This window comes from Rhea americana, unplaced genomic scaffold (assembly GCF_003343005.1).
Source record: "Rhea americana isolate MKP2758 unplaced genomic scaffold, rheAme1 scaffold_13, whole genome shotgun sequence".
NCBI classification, from domain to species: Eukaryota; Metazoa; Chordata; class Aves; order Rheiformes; family Rheidae; genus Rhea; species Rhea americana.
In genome coordinates this window covers 4,168,755-4,186,151 of record NW_028185372.1, presented here as the reverse complement: position 1 = coordinate 4,186,151, position 17,397 = coordinate 4,168,755, and the positions used below count along the sequence as shown (strand labels likewise).

The window sequence follows — 17,397 nt, the reverse complement described above, 5'->3', positions numbered from 1 at the left end:
CTCCGCCATGGCGCCGGGCCCGCCGGCGGCAACGCCTCCGCGCCGAGGGCGGCGCCCGCACCCCGCCGAACCTCCAGCGGGCACGGCTTTACCGGGCTGCGCCGCAGCGGCCTTGCAAGCGGTGCCCCTGCAGCAGCGCTCGCGTCCGGGCCAGGCAGTCAGCGAGCGGGCAGCGTCTGGCCTCAGCGCAGAGCAGCTCCCTAGACGCATTCCTCCTGCAGTGAGCTGCCCCCGAGAGCGACAGCAACAGCACCAGCTTCAGACGGGGGATTTCCTGAAGTAATGCAACATTTGCTTTGCGCTCGTTGTGTCCCACCCTTGTCCTTTTAAAGGTCCTTCACATACTGCCACGTATTTTGTTAACATGTTTTTGCCCACTTCTCGGAAAGCCAGTGATGCACTCTGCGATCTGCTAGATGCTGCATCTGTCGTCTCCAGGCTTTTTTGCTTCCTTTCTCCACAGTGTTTCAGTCCCCARTAGCACATTTCTCCGCTGTACATCATTGCCAGTAAGTGGGTATCACTAAACACACCTGCAAAAAATAATTTATAACTCAAGTACTTGCTCAGTACTTGCAATGAGGCCTTGCTCACTGTTCCATCCATTTTGCCTTTTCACAATGTCAAAATCTATAGCTGACATACAGCTTGACATATAAGTATTTTCTGAAAATTGTTTGTATATTAATCTTTCTGTATATCTTCATAACCCATTAAGTGCAGATATGATTATGCATATTTACTTTAGAACACTTCTATGCCTCCCAYATTTTAGACCTCATGGAAGATGCTACTTGAGAATCATCTTAACTCAGATTGACCAACAGAAGCTTTGATATTTAAATAAACAAAAAGCCGCGTAAGTGTCCATGATCATTCAAAAAAAAMCCAAACAAACAAACAAAAAAGCCCCATGTACCAAATAAATGCATGAAATCAGCTACTGAACTTGGCTTCACATTCTGGAGCAGAGTTGGAATAACCCCTCTTGGTCCCTTTCACATAGAACTAAATGAGAAGGTGCTCCATCCCATGTAGGCATCCRTTCCATAAAACCAGAATAGAGTAAATTGTGTGTACAATGCGGACCTCACCACCAGCTTTTTTCTTTAAAAATCCACTCCCGCTGCATGACATTACTTGCATCACACTGACGTAGCCTCAGATGCTCAGATGAAATGCACTATAGTAATACAACTTATATAAAGCCACGGTAGGGAGTAATAATAAAGTTTTGCCTACTCTAAACAATGTACTCCTTTCTACCTCTGTGAAATCAGTAATTCRTCACCTGCTTTCTCCTAGATCTGAAGAGAAAGACAACATGAGAACATTTAGCACCCTCTGTAGTCCTATTTATGCTTTTAAAATTTGTCATCTGAAAACTGGATGGTTATAAAACACACATATTGTGTGTAAAACGCAGTCAGCCTCTSTTGATTTTCCCCAGATGCAGTTACAGAGAAAATGAACATTATYACCTCCTAAAACATACAAGTCAGAAAAAAGGAAAGTTGGAAGGGCAGGAAAATACCACTGCTTGCTAGCCTCTCACAACTTTTTTTTTTTTTTTTTGGGGGGGGGGGGGGTTCTAAAAAGTTAATTTTTGAACACAAATGAAATCCAACCAGATATAACAAAAATATACAATAACAGGTTTTATAAAGTGGAGATGGTATTTGAGGTGTTTTGTACTTCCCCCTTCCCCCCTTGTTTTTTTTTTTTTTTTTCATTTTTATTTTTTTACCTTCACTGAGTAATCTAGCTGTATCTTTATCCTGAAATGAGACATCTTCATCTACCTGTAGAGGGCATCTAAAGCTAAGCATCTTCATCAAGTAATGGACTCCATCATTAAGACACTGAATATAATTAAAAAGAGAGAGAAAAAAAAAACTAGACAAATTTGACAAATTTAAAGATAGCCATAAATACTTTCAGATATGATTTTCCTAGGCAGTTATTTAAAAGAAAAAAAAAAACGTACTTTTTTAAAATCATGCCTTAAAAGTGTATGTATGGGCACTCACATTCTCACAATGTTATTATTATTATTTACATATAATCTCCTTTACCTTTTTAAATAAGCTGATATTTTCTCTTAGCCATTCACTCCTTTCTTTTACAGTGTGACAATACATGTAAAGCAGGGCTCCTTTTCTCCAGTAAAGRCATTCAAATAACTCTGTGCCAAGGATGCTGGTAGACTGAAATAAAACCCAGTAAAAATGTGCTAAGCCAAAAACAACCATTTGGACTACACATACACACACTCACACATGCAAACAGTGTTGTAYTAATCGTCTAACTTTAGAAGAAATATTTAATAGTGATGGTCACAAACACAAGTCTAATATTTTGGATTTAAACAGCAGAAAGCATTTGGAATCCTGAAATATTAGCAAGAAAAATTCTGAGTATACAGTAAGTTATTCAAAAAATTATTTAAGRGTAATGATTTGGGAAACACTGTTTAAATATAAATAAGCCTTGRAATTTTTTCAAAGGATCTCAAATTTTCCTCATAAAAAATGCAAATGCCATGATTCTGTTTTAGATTTTTGATTTTTAAACAATGAAATAATTAATCCTCTGACTGAATCATGTTCATACTCACTTCTTCATTTATGTTGCATTCTTTCAGTAAGTCTTCTGGTTCTGAAAGAATACAAATAAGTTCTTTAACTTTTTGTAAGGAAAAATCTTCTGGAAAATCTTCATCCACAAGCTGGTTTTCCTCAAAATATGTTATATCTAAGACAGCCTATAAAAACAAGAAGATGTATGATGTTAAAAAAAGAAAAAATAAAGTAAGTAACATCAGCAAAAATAATCAGATGGTGGCATATAGTAACATRCTAACTTCTTAGTTTACAAAATACTACAATTTCACAGATAATTTTTAACATTTTCCAAAGTGTTTCAAGCTAAAAATATTGTTAGATTGTTCATAATAAACACACTCAGAACACTTTTTATCCTCACAATATTCATACAATTATTATCAGCTCTCTGTTACTTTCTATGCTAGAACAAAGGTGGGCTGGTACTTTGACAAAGTCCTGTAATCACTGCACACACTAWAAAGCAGAGAGAGATTTTTTCAGCTATACTTGCTTTACTGCATCCCACCCTCTCATATACTCTACAGAGTGGATTTTCTTAAAGTGCTGCTTCAAGTGCTTTAAACATACTACCTGTGCATAAAGCTCCAAAAGCTCGGAAGGATTTGTTTTTTCTTTCTCTTCTGTATAGAGGTCCTTCAATTTCTCCAGAGTAGCAGCACCTTTCATTAAGAAAGTATCTGAAGGAAGAATATAAGGCTTTCTTAGCACTGAAGAGCACCCAGCAACAGCCTTGCTTGCTCCCCTTTTTGATCTCATTTGCTTTTATCAATCCTTGTGATACATACAATAGCAACTGAATAATAAAGTACTTGGGCACCTCGTCCTGTTAGATTACTGATCTCACGACTGAATTCACGGCATTAGTGGCTATGGTCCGATGCTTCAGAATCAAACACTTCATTTAAAAAATTGAAAAATGCTACTTGTTATGGAGTTACAGATGTTGGGTGTCAACCGCCCTGCTGTAGAGAAAAGCCCTCTTCTGCAGGGAGGCCCGATCACAGCACTTGAGGCGCTGCCCCAGGGGCAAGGCTCCCCTCCCGAGAAGAGAAAAGCTCGGCGCTTGCAACCTCCCCCCCACCCCCGCCCCGGGGACGGGGCAGCCGGCGCCGCCGACAGCCCGGCAGCAGGGGCGGGCCGAGTGATGCACGAGGGCAGCAGAAGGCGGAGCGGGCCCGCTCGGTCCCCCGCCCACTGCCGCCCCTCACCGTCGCCGCCTGCTCCCCTCAGCGCCGCCAGCCGCCGGCCCAGCGCCGCCAGCCGCCGGCCCAGCGCCGCCAGCCGCCGGCCCAGCGCCGCCAGCCGCAGCCACAGCGCGGACATGGCGCACGCCACCTCCGCCATCCCAACCGCCACCCGCTCCCGCGAGCACGTCATCGCGCGCCGCGCCCCGTGACGCGGCGGGGCTGCGCAGGCGCACTAGCGCCGCGCGCGGCGGGCGGCCGTTGGTGTCCGGGCGCGTGCCGCGCCCCCCTCACCGCGCCGCGAGGGGCGGGCGGCGGCTTCTGAGGTAGCTGGCAGGGAGTTGCTAAAGCTGCGGACGTTGCTTCTTTTAACGTGGACGTTAAAGCTCTTTCCTAGCGGAAGTGTGGGGGACGTTTCCACAAATGTGCCCCAGGCTGCTTGGGGAGAGCCTTCGGCGTGGCCCTCTGTGGCTGCCCACGCCGTCCAGGCGCGCTGCGGCGCGTTTCTTGCGCGTGCGTGAGCTAAAGGGAATGGTGCCAAACTGCTGACACGGGGCTGGCGTTTTAAGGCGAAAACTGATTTATTTTCCTGTCAATAAATACTTTTTAACCGGAGAGGGAGAGGTGTTACTTTTAGTGTTGGGATTGTTTAACTTGTATGGGTACAATTGTAAAAGTTCAGCTAAATCAGCTTGAACACCAAACCTTTGATAAATGGAATCACGCTTATGCTCCAGTGTGTCATCCAGCTTTAGTACGCTTAATGAAGCTGAGGTGCCAAACAATTTCCATGTTATGAAGAAAAAACAGTTTTCCTTTTATTTTTTTGTAATAAAAGCATGCTGCTATACCACTGTAAWCTATCAAACACTATGTTTTGTTATGTGAGCACAGCAATAGAATATCACTTTTTAAATTTTATCTCTTGTCTGAAAAAAACAGTACATAGATGTCCAATTGAGTAATATGTCATGACCTTACCCAGTATTTTGGGTTTTGTTAGCTTGAATATTTTAAAATAATTGACTAACAATATTCTTCCCTACCTGCATTATAGTTTTAACTTTAAAAATCATATAATGCTTATTTATTAGTGTCTGTGTTCCGTTAAGGTACTTGAAAGAAAGTGGATGCAGTTTACTGATGTATTTTAAATTAGACGGTGAAAAGTCGCTTACCTACACATACACAGATGTTTTTAGTATTAACCTTGTTATGCCATATGTAAGAGTTGTCRAACAGACTAAATACAACAAAAAAGTAAAACCTAGAAGGCAAAATTGTGTTTGCTTCCAGAAACAATTTCATTTTTTGAAGAAAACTGTTGATGTTTTAGATGGATATGTATTGTCATTTACTCCTGTGTAGTCTGTATCCAGAGGGAGTTCTTCATCTAAGGAACAGTTGTGTTAATAATACCAAAATTATCATCACAGTTAACCATAATTATAACTGAGAGTCAAGGATATGGTGCTGTATGTTTTAAATGAAATGCAACACTTCGCACRTTCTTTTGAGGACTGAAAAATGTCCGTGCATTGAAAAGTTCCCTTTTGGTTCTTCAGATTCTTTACTTGCTTGTTTCTGCCCCTAACTTTCTATTTAAATTCCAGGCTATGTTTTTATGTKTTAGTTGCTTTTTTATGTAACTATCAAGTGGGTCCTCCCTTAATAGTGAAGGAAATGTCATCCAGTTTTTCGTGGTATCAGTGGTAACAGAGAAATGGAAATGCTGCAAATGGGAAAAAATGATGTAGCGTCCACTTTTATGAGGAAAAGTAAACTTGATATGTTTTTTCCTTCCCCCCCAACCTATTTTTGCTCTGAAATGTGATAGTCTGTCATCTGTGAACGAATGGAAGACACAGTGGTTTTCAAGCTTTTTTTCCTGCGTTGTGCCCTACACACTTCCTGTTGGGAGCTGATTTTTGCAAGGAAGGAGGGTGGCATGAGTTTTGGGTAAATATTTGATAAACCACAGAGCTAGGAAGAGCAGGTTTGTGCTGAGACCGTGCCTCCTTGCAGTGTCGTGTGGGAGCCCTAACCTCTGTTTGGGCTCTGCGTTGCTCCTGGCTGGAGTGGCCTCTGAACTGCTCCAGTATCCACCCCTTTAAGTTGTATCCCGGAAGCCACTAAAACCCCAAGTTATATTTTATAATTTAGAGAGCTGCTATTGTCATCCCATACCTTACAAAACTATCAGTTTTCAAGTTTGATAAAAGGATGGATATCTGATTATTTGAGAGAACGATGACTTTAATCCACTTCGTATTTTGTTTTTGCTTAGAACACATTCAGACCAAATCTCTTCCACATGTTTGAAAGAGAATGTCCTGGTTTGGGGTTTGCTACCTCTCCCTATTCTTTTCAAGTCAAGGAAATATTACAATTCAAATTATCAGAGCTTCACACTAAGAGAAAATTGCATCTACTGTTTTTTCTGAAAGCTTTCCACATTTAAGAATAAGTATTCCTTCTGGATGACTCTTACATAAACTATCGAAGCAAAAGACCCCCTTTTTACTATATAGAACTACTTTAGGGAATAGTCATAGTATGGTAAAGCAATTTCTGGTGAAGGTATTGCCTGGGGTTTGTGACAATTTACTGCCTGGCACTTGCTATTTTTAAAGCTGCAGTTAGTAATGAGGGACAATGTGGAGTGTTGCCTATTTAAAGACAGACTGTGTTCCTAAATGGATGGAAGCACAACAGGAAAAGGAAGTATATCACAGTGTTTAAATAGCTGTGGTTGGTGGAAGAGGGAAGGCTGTTAAGGTTTTGTCCTTCTGAGCCAAGAATGTAGCAGTGCCACAATTATATCTTCCTATCATTTGGGATTTATATATAAATACACCTCTATGTGTGTGTTGGCAGTTGTGAGAATGTACATACACACAATGTATGTGCTTTTATATATGGAATATATATTTAAACATATTATTTGCTTTTATGCGATGACTTTGGAATTATACAAGCAATAAATATGGCTATGATTTTTTGTGTTCTGAATTTGTATCTCCAGTGTATGCGTTAGGATCTATTTTCAGAGAACATGATTTTTTTTTTTAACTGCAGTGGATTCCACTGCTTATTTCCTTCCAAACCACATACTCTTTCTGTCCTTCTGAGATGAGAAAAGACTAGTTGCAAATACACACTTTGGAAATACTTTTGTCCTGTGATATTCCATCAACACTTATTAACTGTTCTGATATATGTAACAGTAAAACTGGCATATCTGAAATCCTTAAACATTTGAAAACTTTGACCATATATATATATTCAAGATATATGTTGTTCTAATAATTTATCTTATTTTAGAAGATGATTTGTAACCTCTTTTATTTGTGAAAGTTAAAGAAACAATACTTTAGTCATAACCTGTGTTGTTCCTCTTTATACTAAATATTACCAAAACTCATATTTACAGAGAGGAACTGGAAAACCATGGTGGTAGGAAAAYGTTGTTAGCTCTAACTAAAAGTATAGAATTGTCTAGAGAAGAAAGCTTTTCACAGCTGTTACAAAAATACACTTTTATCATTGTTAGTAGTTTCAAGAGCTTTGAAGTTTTGCAGGTTGTGCAAATTTTGTCGAATTGTAGCACATAAGTGGGATGATAATGAAATCATTCTAATTATTGGTGAAAGTAACCGGAGAGAAGTTTTGTTGGGTTCAGATGAACAACAAATTCTGATTATGTGATATTTTGATCTCTGAAAGAATGAAAGTTGGAAGAAATGGGCTTTCTTTCCAATGAGTTAGTTTTTTGACCAGATGTTACTACATTTGGTGATGAAGATAGCACTGGATTATTTCCTGCTTGATTTAGTTCTGGATCCTCATTAAGAAAAAAAAAGAAAGCGAAAGCAGTTGGCAACACTGAATGGAAAGAGAGTGACTGGACTGGACCAAATAAGACTCAAAAGATACCAGATATATAATTACCACTTATCCAGTGAATTCCTAACAGGTTTTAAGTCTATAGTCAAAATTTTGTTTGAAATGAATAGATAAAACAGATTTTATATTAATGCAGATATACCTTGCTAATTTGAGTTTAATCTAGCATAATTCAGGTCCTGCAGAATCTGGAGGAAATCATAATAAAAATATTTGGTACATGACACTAATTTACTATGATTTGAAGAATAAAATATTAAGTAGAAATAGCAATTTTCTGTAGATTTTCAGAGAAATGGGAAGCTATTCCCCCTCCTCTTTTTGTTTGAACTAAAAAAATTACAAAATTTGATAGTGTACAAAAACATAACTCCCTAAATTAGGGCACAAATTCTGTTTTACTGGTTGCTGGTGTGAATTCAGGTTTTGAATAAAATTTTTGTGGTGAGGTTAGGCTGATTTATCTGTTTTATAAATTATGCTTTTCTGTTATCTTGTACCCCTAATAACTCAGGAGCATTTTATAAAAATCAGTCCTACAAWTGTACTTGATGTTGTTGTCATTTAGTTATATGTTTTAATGATGCTTAGTTACACTTACCCTCTTTAGATTTGAATAATGGAAGTTTGCTCAAGAGGTATTACTTGAGATCAGTCTTGTTTCACTTTACATCAGCTGAGAAGCTTTAGTGAGCAGACGGGTGAACTGAATGGATGCAGCAGTTTCACAGTCTGTTTTGTGGCACAGCTAGCCAAAACTGCCTTAGCAACAACTGTTTTGTTGCACTCAATCCTAGGCATCAGACTTGCATTCTATGTTAGTTGAGGATTATGAGAAACATTGTCTATTTAAATTCTTGAGAGAAACTGAATTTGTGAAAATGTGTTATAGAATATTTGGTCTTTTGCCTGTCTTTTATCACTGTACTCTTTGAAGCAAATATTTTTGCTCTTGAAGATAAACAAAGAAATTCCTTGTGATTTCTAACACATAAACTATTAAACAAGGATATATATTTAACAATATGTAAGCTTCATGAGTGTGTTGAATCTAATATCTCTATAAGAAAGATTGTCAGTWTTGTGGTACCAACTTTCAAATGTCTGATTCACAAAGATGCATGCTTTTACATGTGACATATGCGGAACTGCTAAAATACGAGTTACCAGGGAAGGTGTGCAAAACTGGAAGTTAATCTGAATGATGCTAAGTGGAAGGTAGTTGTCAAGGATTTCCTCTGTGTTCRTGAGATTAAGCTTTGTGGAATGATTTCCAGAATTCAGGGTCATGGCAGGTAAGAATGTCATATCATTAAATAGGAAAATCTAGATACCTAAATCAGTCRGTCCTCTTCTATTATCTTTTTATTTGGATATATACTCACTCTATTGCTCTTTATCAAATGGAAAATAAGACTGTGTATTCAGTCTGAAATATATTCATATTGTTAATCTCAAATGTGAAATCAGGGCGTAAGGGTGATCTGTAGAGGCATTTTACTTCTGTGCCTGTTGTGGAATACATTAGCTCTGGAGAAGCRTGTGAATGACAGCTACTAAGAGAGATCGTAGTTGTGTTGTGTTGTGTTTTTGTTTGCCTAACCTTGCTTGATTGTTCCTTGTTCTACCTGCTTCAAGTGTATGCGTAGGTTAGGTGGGTCCCCTGATAAAACATAAAACAGCTGTTTTCTTATGATGTGGCCTTCTGCAGGAGGGACAGTGTGGCATCACATTTGCATTTAAATATATTCTGACTATAGGAGAAGATTTAGCAGTTGACTGTTAATTATTAGGAAATGGCATGCAGTGAACTTTGAAGCTGTAGGTGCTCTTCTGAGTGACCTCCCAATAAATAGGGAGCAAAAGAGACCAACAAATAGGGATTGCTTTTTGCAGCTGGAGAGAGTTCAAGTAGCTTTTAAAACATCAACTATAAAGTATACAAATGTCTTGATTAGAATGAAACAATTTACTTAGAACAAACAAGGAAGACAGTATTTTTCTATTGCATGGTTAGTGATCAAAGAATGGGAATGTGTGCAGTGCAGGACTTGCTTACACGGGCTTCACCTCTGCCTCCATAATGAGCATTACAGATTATTGTGTATGTGATTTAGGGTACTGATTCACAGGTGACTTCTAGCTAACGTAAAAATAATTTCATTCGGTCAAAAAGCAAGTGACCATAAAGCTTGTCCCTGACTGTGTGCTCCCATCCTTTAATCATATGAATCCTGGAGTCACGTAACAGCATGGTRTAGGAGATCAGCTTACTTGTCTGACGAAATGCTGACAATTCTTTCCATGGACCTAGCCTCCAGTGGGATCACCAAGCCGATCTGTGTGGCCATGAGCYGCACGAGATATGTAACTATTGATTTGGAGAGTTTTACCCCTGTTTGAGACTTGCAACTTCCCTCACGAAGCTGTGATGTGTGACTTATGCTCAGATACACTTCACCTGGCTTTTAGTAAAGTTTTGTGCCACCATAAGAGGTTTTATAATGTTAATTCTCTTAGATCGTAGCAAAATTAAATTAATTGGGATTTTGTATTAACTGGTGTGGCACTTACCATTAAAACTTTTCTGGTTCTTCTGGGGCTTCCTCTGAGAAAAAACACACCTTTTCCTGGAAGAATCATGGATTGAWTAAGAAAAAAAATTTATGTTCCTGTTGTGCTGCATGCATTTATAAAATACAGTAAAGGGGAGCCACCATCCATACTTTACGAAGTTTTATAGAAGAGTGAGGTGTCATGTCATAGTTCAGCAAGCATTTCTTTTGGAAGAGGACTAGTTTAACCAGCTGCTCTGTTCTGTTGCCTCTTCTTCCCACTTGTTTTGAAGCAGCCCTTCTAAGTAGTGCTCACATAATTGTTTGTGTCTCTTTTAGATGAACATGACTGGGAAATGTATCTGTGTTAAAAGCATCCTCACCCCTTTGTCTGGATTACAGTTCAATGTGCAGCCACATAAGTGACCATACTGTCCTGAGTGATGGGTGACTGGCAAGGAGTGGGGTAGGCTGCATGAACTGGAAAGGATACCTGCCAAACTATGTGTTGAAGGTAGAGCCTGACCTGTTTTGCTCTGCCTTTAAAGTGAGGTTATTTGAGTCTTGAATTTGGGATCAAAATTCAAATTTAGAGCCTCTTCCCTCTCACACAAAACTTTAAGGGATGCTGAATATGTCCTTTACCTTCAAACTCGTTATAAAAATGTCTCCTAATGAAAAGAGGGGGAGTTTTACCAAATAACAAATTACAAGTGAATCTCTGATCTTAAAAAAAAAAAAAAAAAAAATCAGGAAACAGATATGTCACCTATTGCATGCATAGTATTAGTATGTTCATCTTTACTTTAACTTGATCCATAAATTAGCACTAAAATGTCTCTTTAACATATTGTTACCTATTTGCTGTTTATTTTCTTGCTCTTTCTTAATTCACCTGGATGGTCCAGTTACTTGCTCACAGTATAGCTCAGTGAAGAAAATTTGACAGTACTTGTTAATTTTCCATTGAGTTTTAGAAAAAAAAATTAGAAATTTCAGAAAGCTGTTTGAGAAAATAACCTGATAAAAATTTTTAAAATTGTCTTTGCTAAATTGTGCAGCGAGGTAACTGAGCATCCTGCCACATGAATCTAGAAAGTTAACACAACAGTACAGTATTTTTAAATAAAAAATCAAGGAAGATAMTCTCCTGGTGAAACTTTGAGACTTTGTTAGCATTTCTATCTATGACTGTTAAGGATAGTGGTCACTGTAAAATCATCACTTCAAGCTCTGGAAAAGTGCTGGAAGCTTATACTAAAGATAAGACAGGTGGTGGAGGGGAGAATTCAGAATTATAGTTTGCAGTAGTAAGTTCATGAAAACCATAGTTATTTTTTGGAGCTGTGTCATTCTCCTTTTTGGGTAGAGCTTGAAAACAAAAAACATTTGTTTAGAATTGTAAGAGCATAATTTTTATGCAATGTTTTGGCAGCACTCAAGAATTGTCTATACATCCAAATATAGCCACACAAATTCTCGGGTATATATTTATTTTAGACCAACTTAAACTAATGTATTAAATCATTAATTTGTCAATGAATCTTGAGAAGTAATGACCACATAAAAATTTGTTTTATGTCCACAACGTAGAATGAATTAAATTAGAAATAATGTAGATAAGATTACATGAGAATTGATCTACTTCTAGAGCAGTAAGTCCGTGTTTCCGATACATTCAGGGCAGAGGAACATGCACAGTGCCTACACACTTGAGGTCTCTTATCTGATGGCATGATTGTTGAAAGTACACTCTTGAATGGATGTTCAGGTGAGTATCTTGTATTTCAAAGGCATAAGTAAATAAATATAAATTTACTGATTTTTGCAGAGCTATTCTCGTCACAGGTAATTCTTCTGTTAAATTGCACAACTGTTGAGATGGTAAGCTATGATTATAGTATTCAAGGTTTTATTCTGTGAGGTAAATGGGAAATCTAAGATTGTTACCTTATGACAGATTTTCTGTTCTGTGTTGTGGATAACTTGCAAGCTGAACGAAATTCTGAAATTCTTACTTGAAGTGATAAACAATTTAAATACACTACAGCCAGAAAGCACCATATTCACTGGCTGGGTGAATAATATAAAATCATGTGAACTATACATTCTAAAAGCCCTTTAGAATTATATGGGAATCCGAGACCCCTTTCATCATTCCCATGGTAACTATTCAACTGAGTTCACCTGGTTACTGTTATTATTTAAGATATGTGTGTTAGACTTGGTATGAAGTAGCACCTCGTTGAGGCCTGCTAGTTTAGGTGAAGACAGCCATCAGTTCTGGAGGGAGGCACATGGAAAACTGCTTCCTTTTTCTACTTGAAAGTTCAGTAGCATGCCACGGGGTGTCACTACTCTGCTCGATGTATTTCGGAATTTAATGGGGAYGTTTCACTGTAGTAATGTCAATTTAAATGCTTGTATTTCCTAAAATGGTACAACCCCCTAAAGCAGAGTGCTGAAGTCCTCAGGGAACTATTGGAGTATGGCTTCAAAGTGCCCCCTCAAACAGACTTCCTGATCTTTAGGTGATGTTTGCAACTGATGGATTCGAGGGTAAGAGAGCTGAGACCATCCTAAGGGGCAGCTGGGTGCCTGAAAAGATGAACTGCTCACCCATACTTAGGCTTAGCAGGTTTCTAAGCTTCTCTAGAGTGTGTTTTTGTAGAACCAAGTTCAAAATCAGACAGTTAAACCAGAACCAGAGGAGAGCTGAAGGAAATCCCAAATTTCTAAGACTGTTTGGCTAATTCTCTGGCCTTTTTAAAAGATGGACAAATGAATGGTGGGTATTCTTTTTAAATTTTCTCTTGAAGAATTTAACAAAAGTTCCACTTTTTGCCATATATTCTATATGAAAGTTTAGTTACATTCCTTAGTAATTTTACCAATTCTTCTGTTTGTTTACCACTAAAAAATGAAATGGAACAGAAAACAGCTGTCTTATTTTTCTGCATGTGTAATTTTTCTGTCATGCTGTGATCATGCATGTTGAGAGTATTAACCAAGCTATTAATGAACTGGCTCACTGTAAAAGGGAAGCAGTTTTGAACTCCAGAGAGCTGTTTTTCAGTAGTTGAATGGACTAGAAGAATTGGGCAAACAAGTWATTCAGGTAAGACTGTATTGGCAACCGATCCTTTCAGAGCATGCAGGAACTGTATAACTGAACATGGTAAAATAATTACATGGGTTTGGACTGCATGCATGAGTTTGCATGCCAGACTCTTGTAGCCCCAAAGGGGTGGTTGCCAATAAAAACCCACACCTGTGAAATGGTTGACAAAGTCCAAGTTTCAAAGAGGAAGCCAGTATTACAGGTGAAACCTGAAACTTTGACAGATGTTAGCTTTTGTTAATTTCTGACTAGTGTCTATGCAGTTGGCTTATCACACAGTACTGTCTGCAACTTGAGGTGTGTGGTTTGTTCGCTGTATGTGACTCCTGCAAATGTGGTTCTACACTATCCTTCAGTTTCTGTATTTGTTTTGGTAAGCTGCATATAAAACACAAATAAAAAGTTTTTTTTTAAAACTAATAGTTTTGCACATCCTCCCTAGGTTCTGAATTTAAAATACATGCTAATTCTGCTTGCTGGTGAGGTTTGTTTGAAGTACCTCTGTGTAGCTTTTCAATGTAATGTTGCTTTGCAGAATCTGGAAAGGCCTGTTGCAGTAGTGCTAACAAACATGAATTGACATGCAGCATGATGGCTTCTCAGGATTCCTGTTTCCCAYTTATTATTCCTGTAGCTCCTTTTGTTACATTTAGTGTTAATGTTCTACAACACTATCAGCTTGGAGTGTAAAATAAGCCCATGATTTGTGTTTGGCCAAAGAAAGAAAAGTCTTTCCTGTTCTGCTTTATTCTTGCAGCAAAAATCTCCTGGCAAAAAATGAGGAGTAAGAGATTAGTATCATTTTCTCAGAACTAAAAACGTGCTCCATAAATATTGATGTAAAAATATATGGCATTTTTGCAGCTGCTGTCTGCAAATATCTGCTGAATAGGCCTTTTGTTTTTTCTCATTTCTGCTGTAGGGGAATGAACGATAAATCACTTATCCTTATTTCAGAACTAGTAGGCATATTGGACTGTCAGTGTTGAAGGTTATTACTTGCTGGTACTTTTGACTGTGTTGATGACAGTTACTAAATACATATTATCAAAACCTGAATAGTAGCCAAAGATCATACTAGGTATTTTTTTTTCTTTTACTATGCAAAATTAATTTACCTTAATTCATAAGTACTGTATAATTTAACATTGTAAGTGTTCTGGTTTTAAATTGAGATGTAGCATTTGCAGTGGCCAGAAAGTTAGAAGTTCTCTGTGTATTTTTAAGACCACAAAATTGCAGTAACCAGTTAACTGTGGATTTAACTGAGTTTTCAGTGSCTATTTCTGTCAGGATTGTAGAGGCTAATAATTGAATAACTTGCTGTAATAATTTTAATTCTCTAGCTTGTATAGCTAGAATACAGACCTTGTATAGCAATAAGAGACCTTGTATAGCTTTATACAAGTTATATCTGACCTATGAAATATTCAATAGCTTCTAAGAAGTTTTGCATAATTGCTTATCCTAACTTGTAATCATGATATGATAGTCTGACATAATATTAGAAACTCTTCTCTTTGATATCTGTTATATGAARGTGGGACATCCTTACTAAAATATGAGAGTGCTATAATGGAAACCGGAAAAGGATGAACTAAGTAAAAAAATACCTCCAAGATTTTTTGATCTGTTCATCCAATCAGTTCATGAAAATTTACTTAGAAGTTTTTATAGTTACTTGAATTAGGTGTATCTTTGCATTCCACTACGATATTCATTGTAGCAAAAATATTTAGTGTTTTTCTATTGACTGCTCACAAGTTCATTCAGGGATAAAAAAACTGTAACCAAAGAGTTGTTAATTCTTTTTTATTGTGTAGCTTCAGCTTCCTCTCACAACTTGGTATCCTCATTGATAMTAAGTTTAGGCCTGTGAAGACGAAATCTTGCCAATTAGGCAAAGGAATTCCTCAGCAGCTCGCCAGGTCATTTCCTTCAAAATCTTGACTCTGTGATTCTCTCACTTGCTTTACATTTCCATTGCTATCTAGAAGCTAGCTTTGGGATTTTTTTTTGTTTGTTTGGCTGTTCAGTTTTGCCTTTGGTATTTATGTTTAATTATGTATGTATTTATCGATTAAATGAGCTTTCATTTGGTGACTACCTGCTAATTTTCACCAATTCCAGCTTTCACTAGACTCACAAATACCCATGCTTCTTTGTAATGCGTAGATTTTTCTTGGTAATGACCTTCCTTTCACCTAACTCTTGTTAATAAGTTTATATTTGTAGTTGTGTTATCTAAGTTCACATGACTTACCAATGTAACCACTGGTGATGCAGGTGGCAGCCCTTTTCTCTATAAATGCTATGAGTGGATCTTAAAGTTGTTAAATTGTGTTGCACAGGCACATGTAGTTATTCTCATGTTCCTGGCTGGAATACATTTATAACTACATAGTACCTTTAGGTTTGTAACCTGCAATATATTTAAGAATTTTTTTWAATCTTTCTTTGATTTGCTTTTCCTTGTAGCATTCCACTCTTGAAGGAAGATGTACCTGTCATGAATTACCTTCTTTCATTCTCTTTGAGTTTCTATATCAAYGTGTTTAGATTCGCTCCACTTTGTTGAAAGATGAGTTTTTTGTAYTCTTAAATGAGTAATATCAAAAGTATGCAAGTATTTTGAGTAACACTGGAAGGTTTGTAAACACCAGCCTTTAGTTTCAGATTAGGTCCTATTAACATGTTGGGAGGTAAGTGTGTATGTTCTATGCATGTGTTCTAGATACTCCATAATTTGATGGGTTTTCCCTTCTGCTTGGCTCAATATGTGATTTTTGTGGCTCAGTGATTGAGTATTCTTGCCAAGTTCTAATGAACCTAAAGGAAAACTTCAAAYTGGTAAAAATCTAGTTAAAGGTATAATAACTTTATAAGCAAATGTTGATGAGACAGTGACCAGAAATAAATTAGTTCATCTCAGATTTCTGGTTCTTCCCCCTATAAAATAAAGTCAAGTAGATAAAAAATGCCTGCATCTTTGTTATTCTTYGACAGCTTTTGTTTTACATCTCTGGGAAATGGTATTTCAATGTGTTGCACTAGTCTGACTTTGATGTTATTGTGCTTGGTAGTAGTATAACTAAATAGTGTTATAACGAATATATAATCATTAACCTGTGGTTGCTCCAAAAGACCTACCTACTGACTTGTATTTGGCATTAAGGGCTCAAGACTCTCCAACTGTTCATTTCTAAATGCTGTTAAATGTGATAAATGTTTGACCAATGTCACATGCTTGACTTCAGTGGAAAAAAAATAAGACCAAATGGAAAATATCCTTGATCATTTCAGAGAATCCTACAATATTGGCTGTTTTGTTGTAATTGTTTGTGTGAATAGCTTTAAAATATTACGAAATTAAGACACAATAGATCATCTATTGTACTTCCGTAAGATACTCCAGAATAAAGTCCTTTATCTACTTATTCAGTTATGTTTGGAGTTTGTCTAAGCCAAAATAGGATGTTTGCAGTTCAAAGCATGTGGAATTTGTTTAGTCTTTTTTTGGAATAATTTTGGCTTTAGATAGCCTATAGCTGCTCATAAGGAAAAGGTATATCCCCCTAATTTCCTTGTTAGTGAACTGTAAGTTATGTAAGAGAAAATATACATATCAATGTCACATAACATTAGGGAACACAGATGTTTCAAAGAGGTATTAATACTTACCGTGTACATCTACTGCATGCAGTTAGCCCCTTTCCTCCAGAGTGCAGTTAGCACCCTGCTGGAATCCAAACTGTGTGCAAAGTGCAGGCTATGTATGTAGCAAACATTCAAGAGCGTGAACAGCTTTATAGGTAAGTCTGGGAATGAGCACTGTTGGTTTAAAGGAAGATATTTGCTCAACAGAAGAGAATAAACTTTTAGATGAACAAGTTTTTCTCACTTAGGAAAAATGTTTCATGATAGGAGAAATGGCTTCATCTAGCAAGAAATTTATGCATCTATATGAAATTTAGGTTTGAACTGAGGTTCAAGAATACAGTCCT

The 17,397-nt window shown here is 37.5% G+C and overlaps 1 protein-coding gene across 2 annotated transcripts; it reads right to left on the bottom strand.

Annotated features, from left to right (window-relative positions):
* Nucleotides 1-6: 6 nt before the first annotated feature.
* Nucleotides 7-3,982, bottom strand: RIMOC1 (RAB7A interacting MON1-CCZ1 complex subunit 1). Of its 2 annotated transcripts, XM_085326377.1 has the most exons (7): nucleotides 3,936-3,982; nucleotides 3,836-3,893; nucleotides 3,198-3,304; nucleotides 2,618-2,764; nucleotides 2,076-2,207; nucleotides 1,748-1,862; nucleotides 7-533 (listed from the first exon to the last, which is right to left on the bottom strand). In XM_085326377.1, the coding sequence occupies exons 1-7, from the start codon at nucleotides 3,969-3,971 to the stop codon at nucleotides 259-261; spliced, it is 870 nt and encodes a 289-aa protein (XP_085182503.1). In that variant the 5' UTR covers nucleotides 3,972-3,982; the 3' UTR covers nucleotides 7-258. The 2 variants fall into 2 exon arrangements, with proteins under 2 accessions (XP_085182503.1, XP_085182504.1); XM_085326378.1 differs by lacking the exon at nucleotides 2,076-2,207.
* Between the last annotated feature and the right edge of the window lie 13,415 nt (nucleotides 3,983-17,397).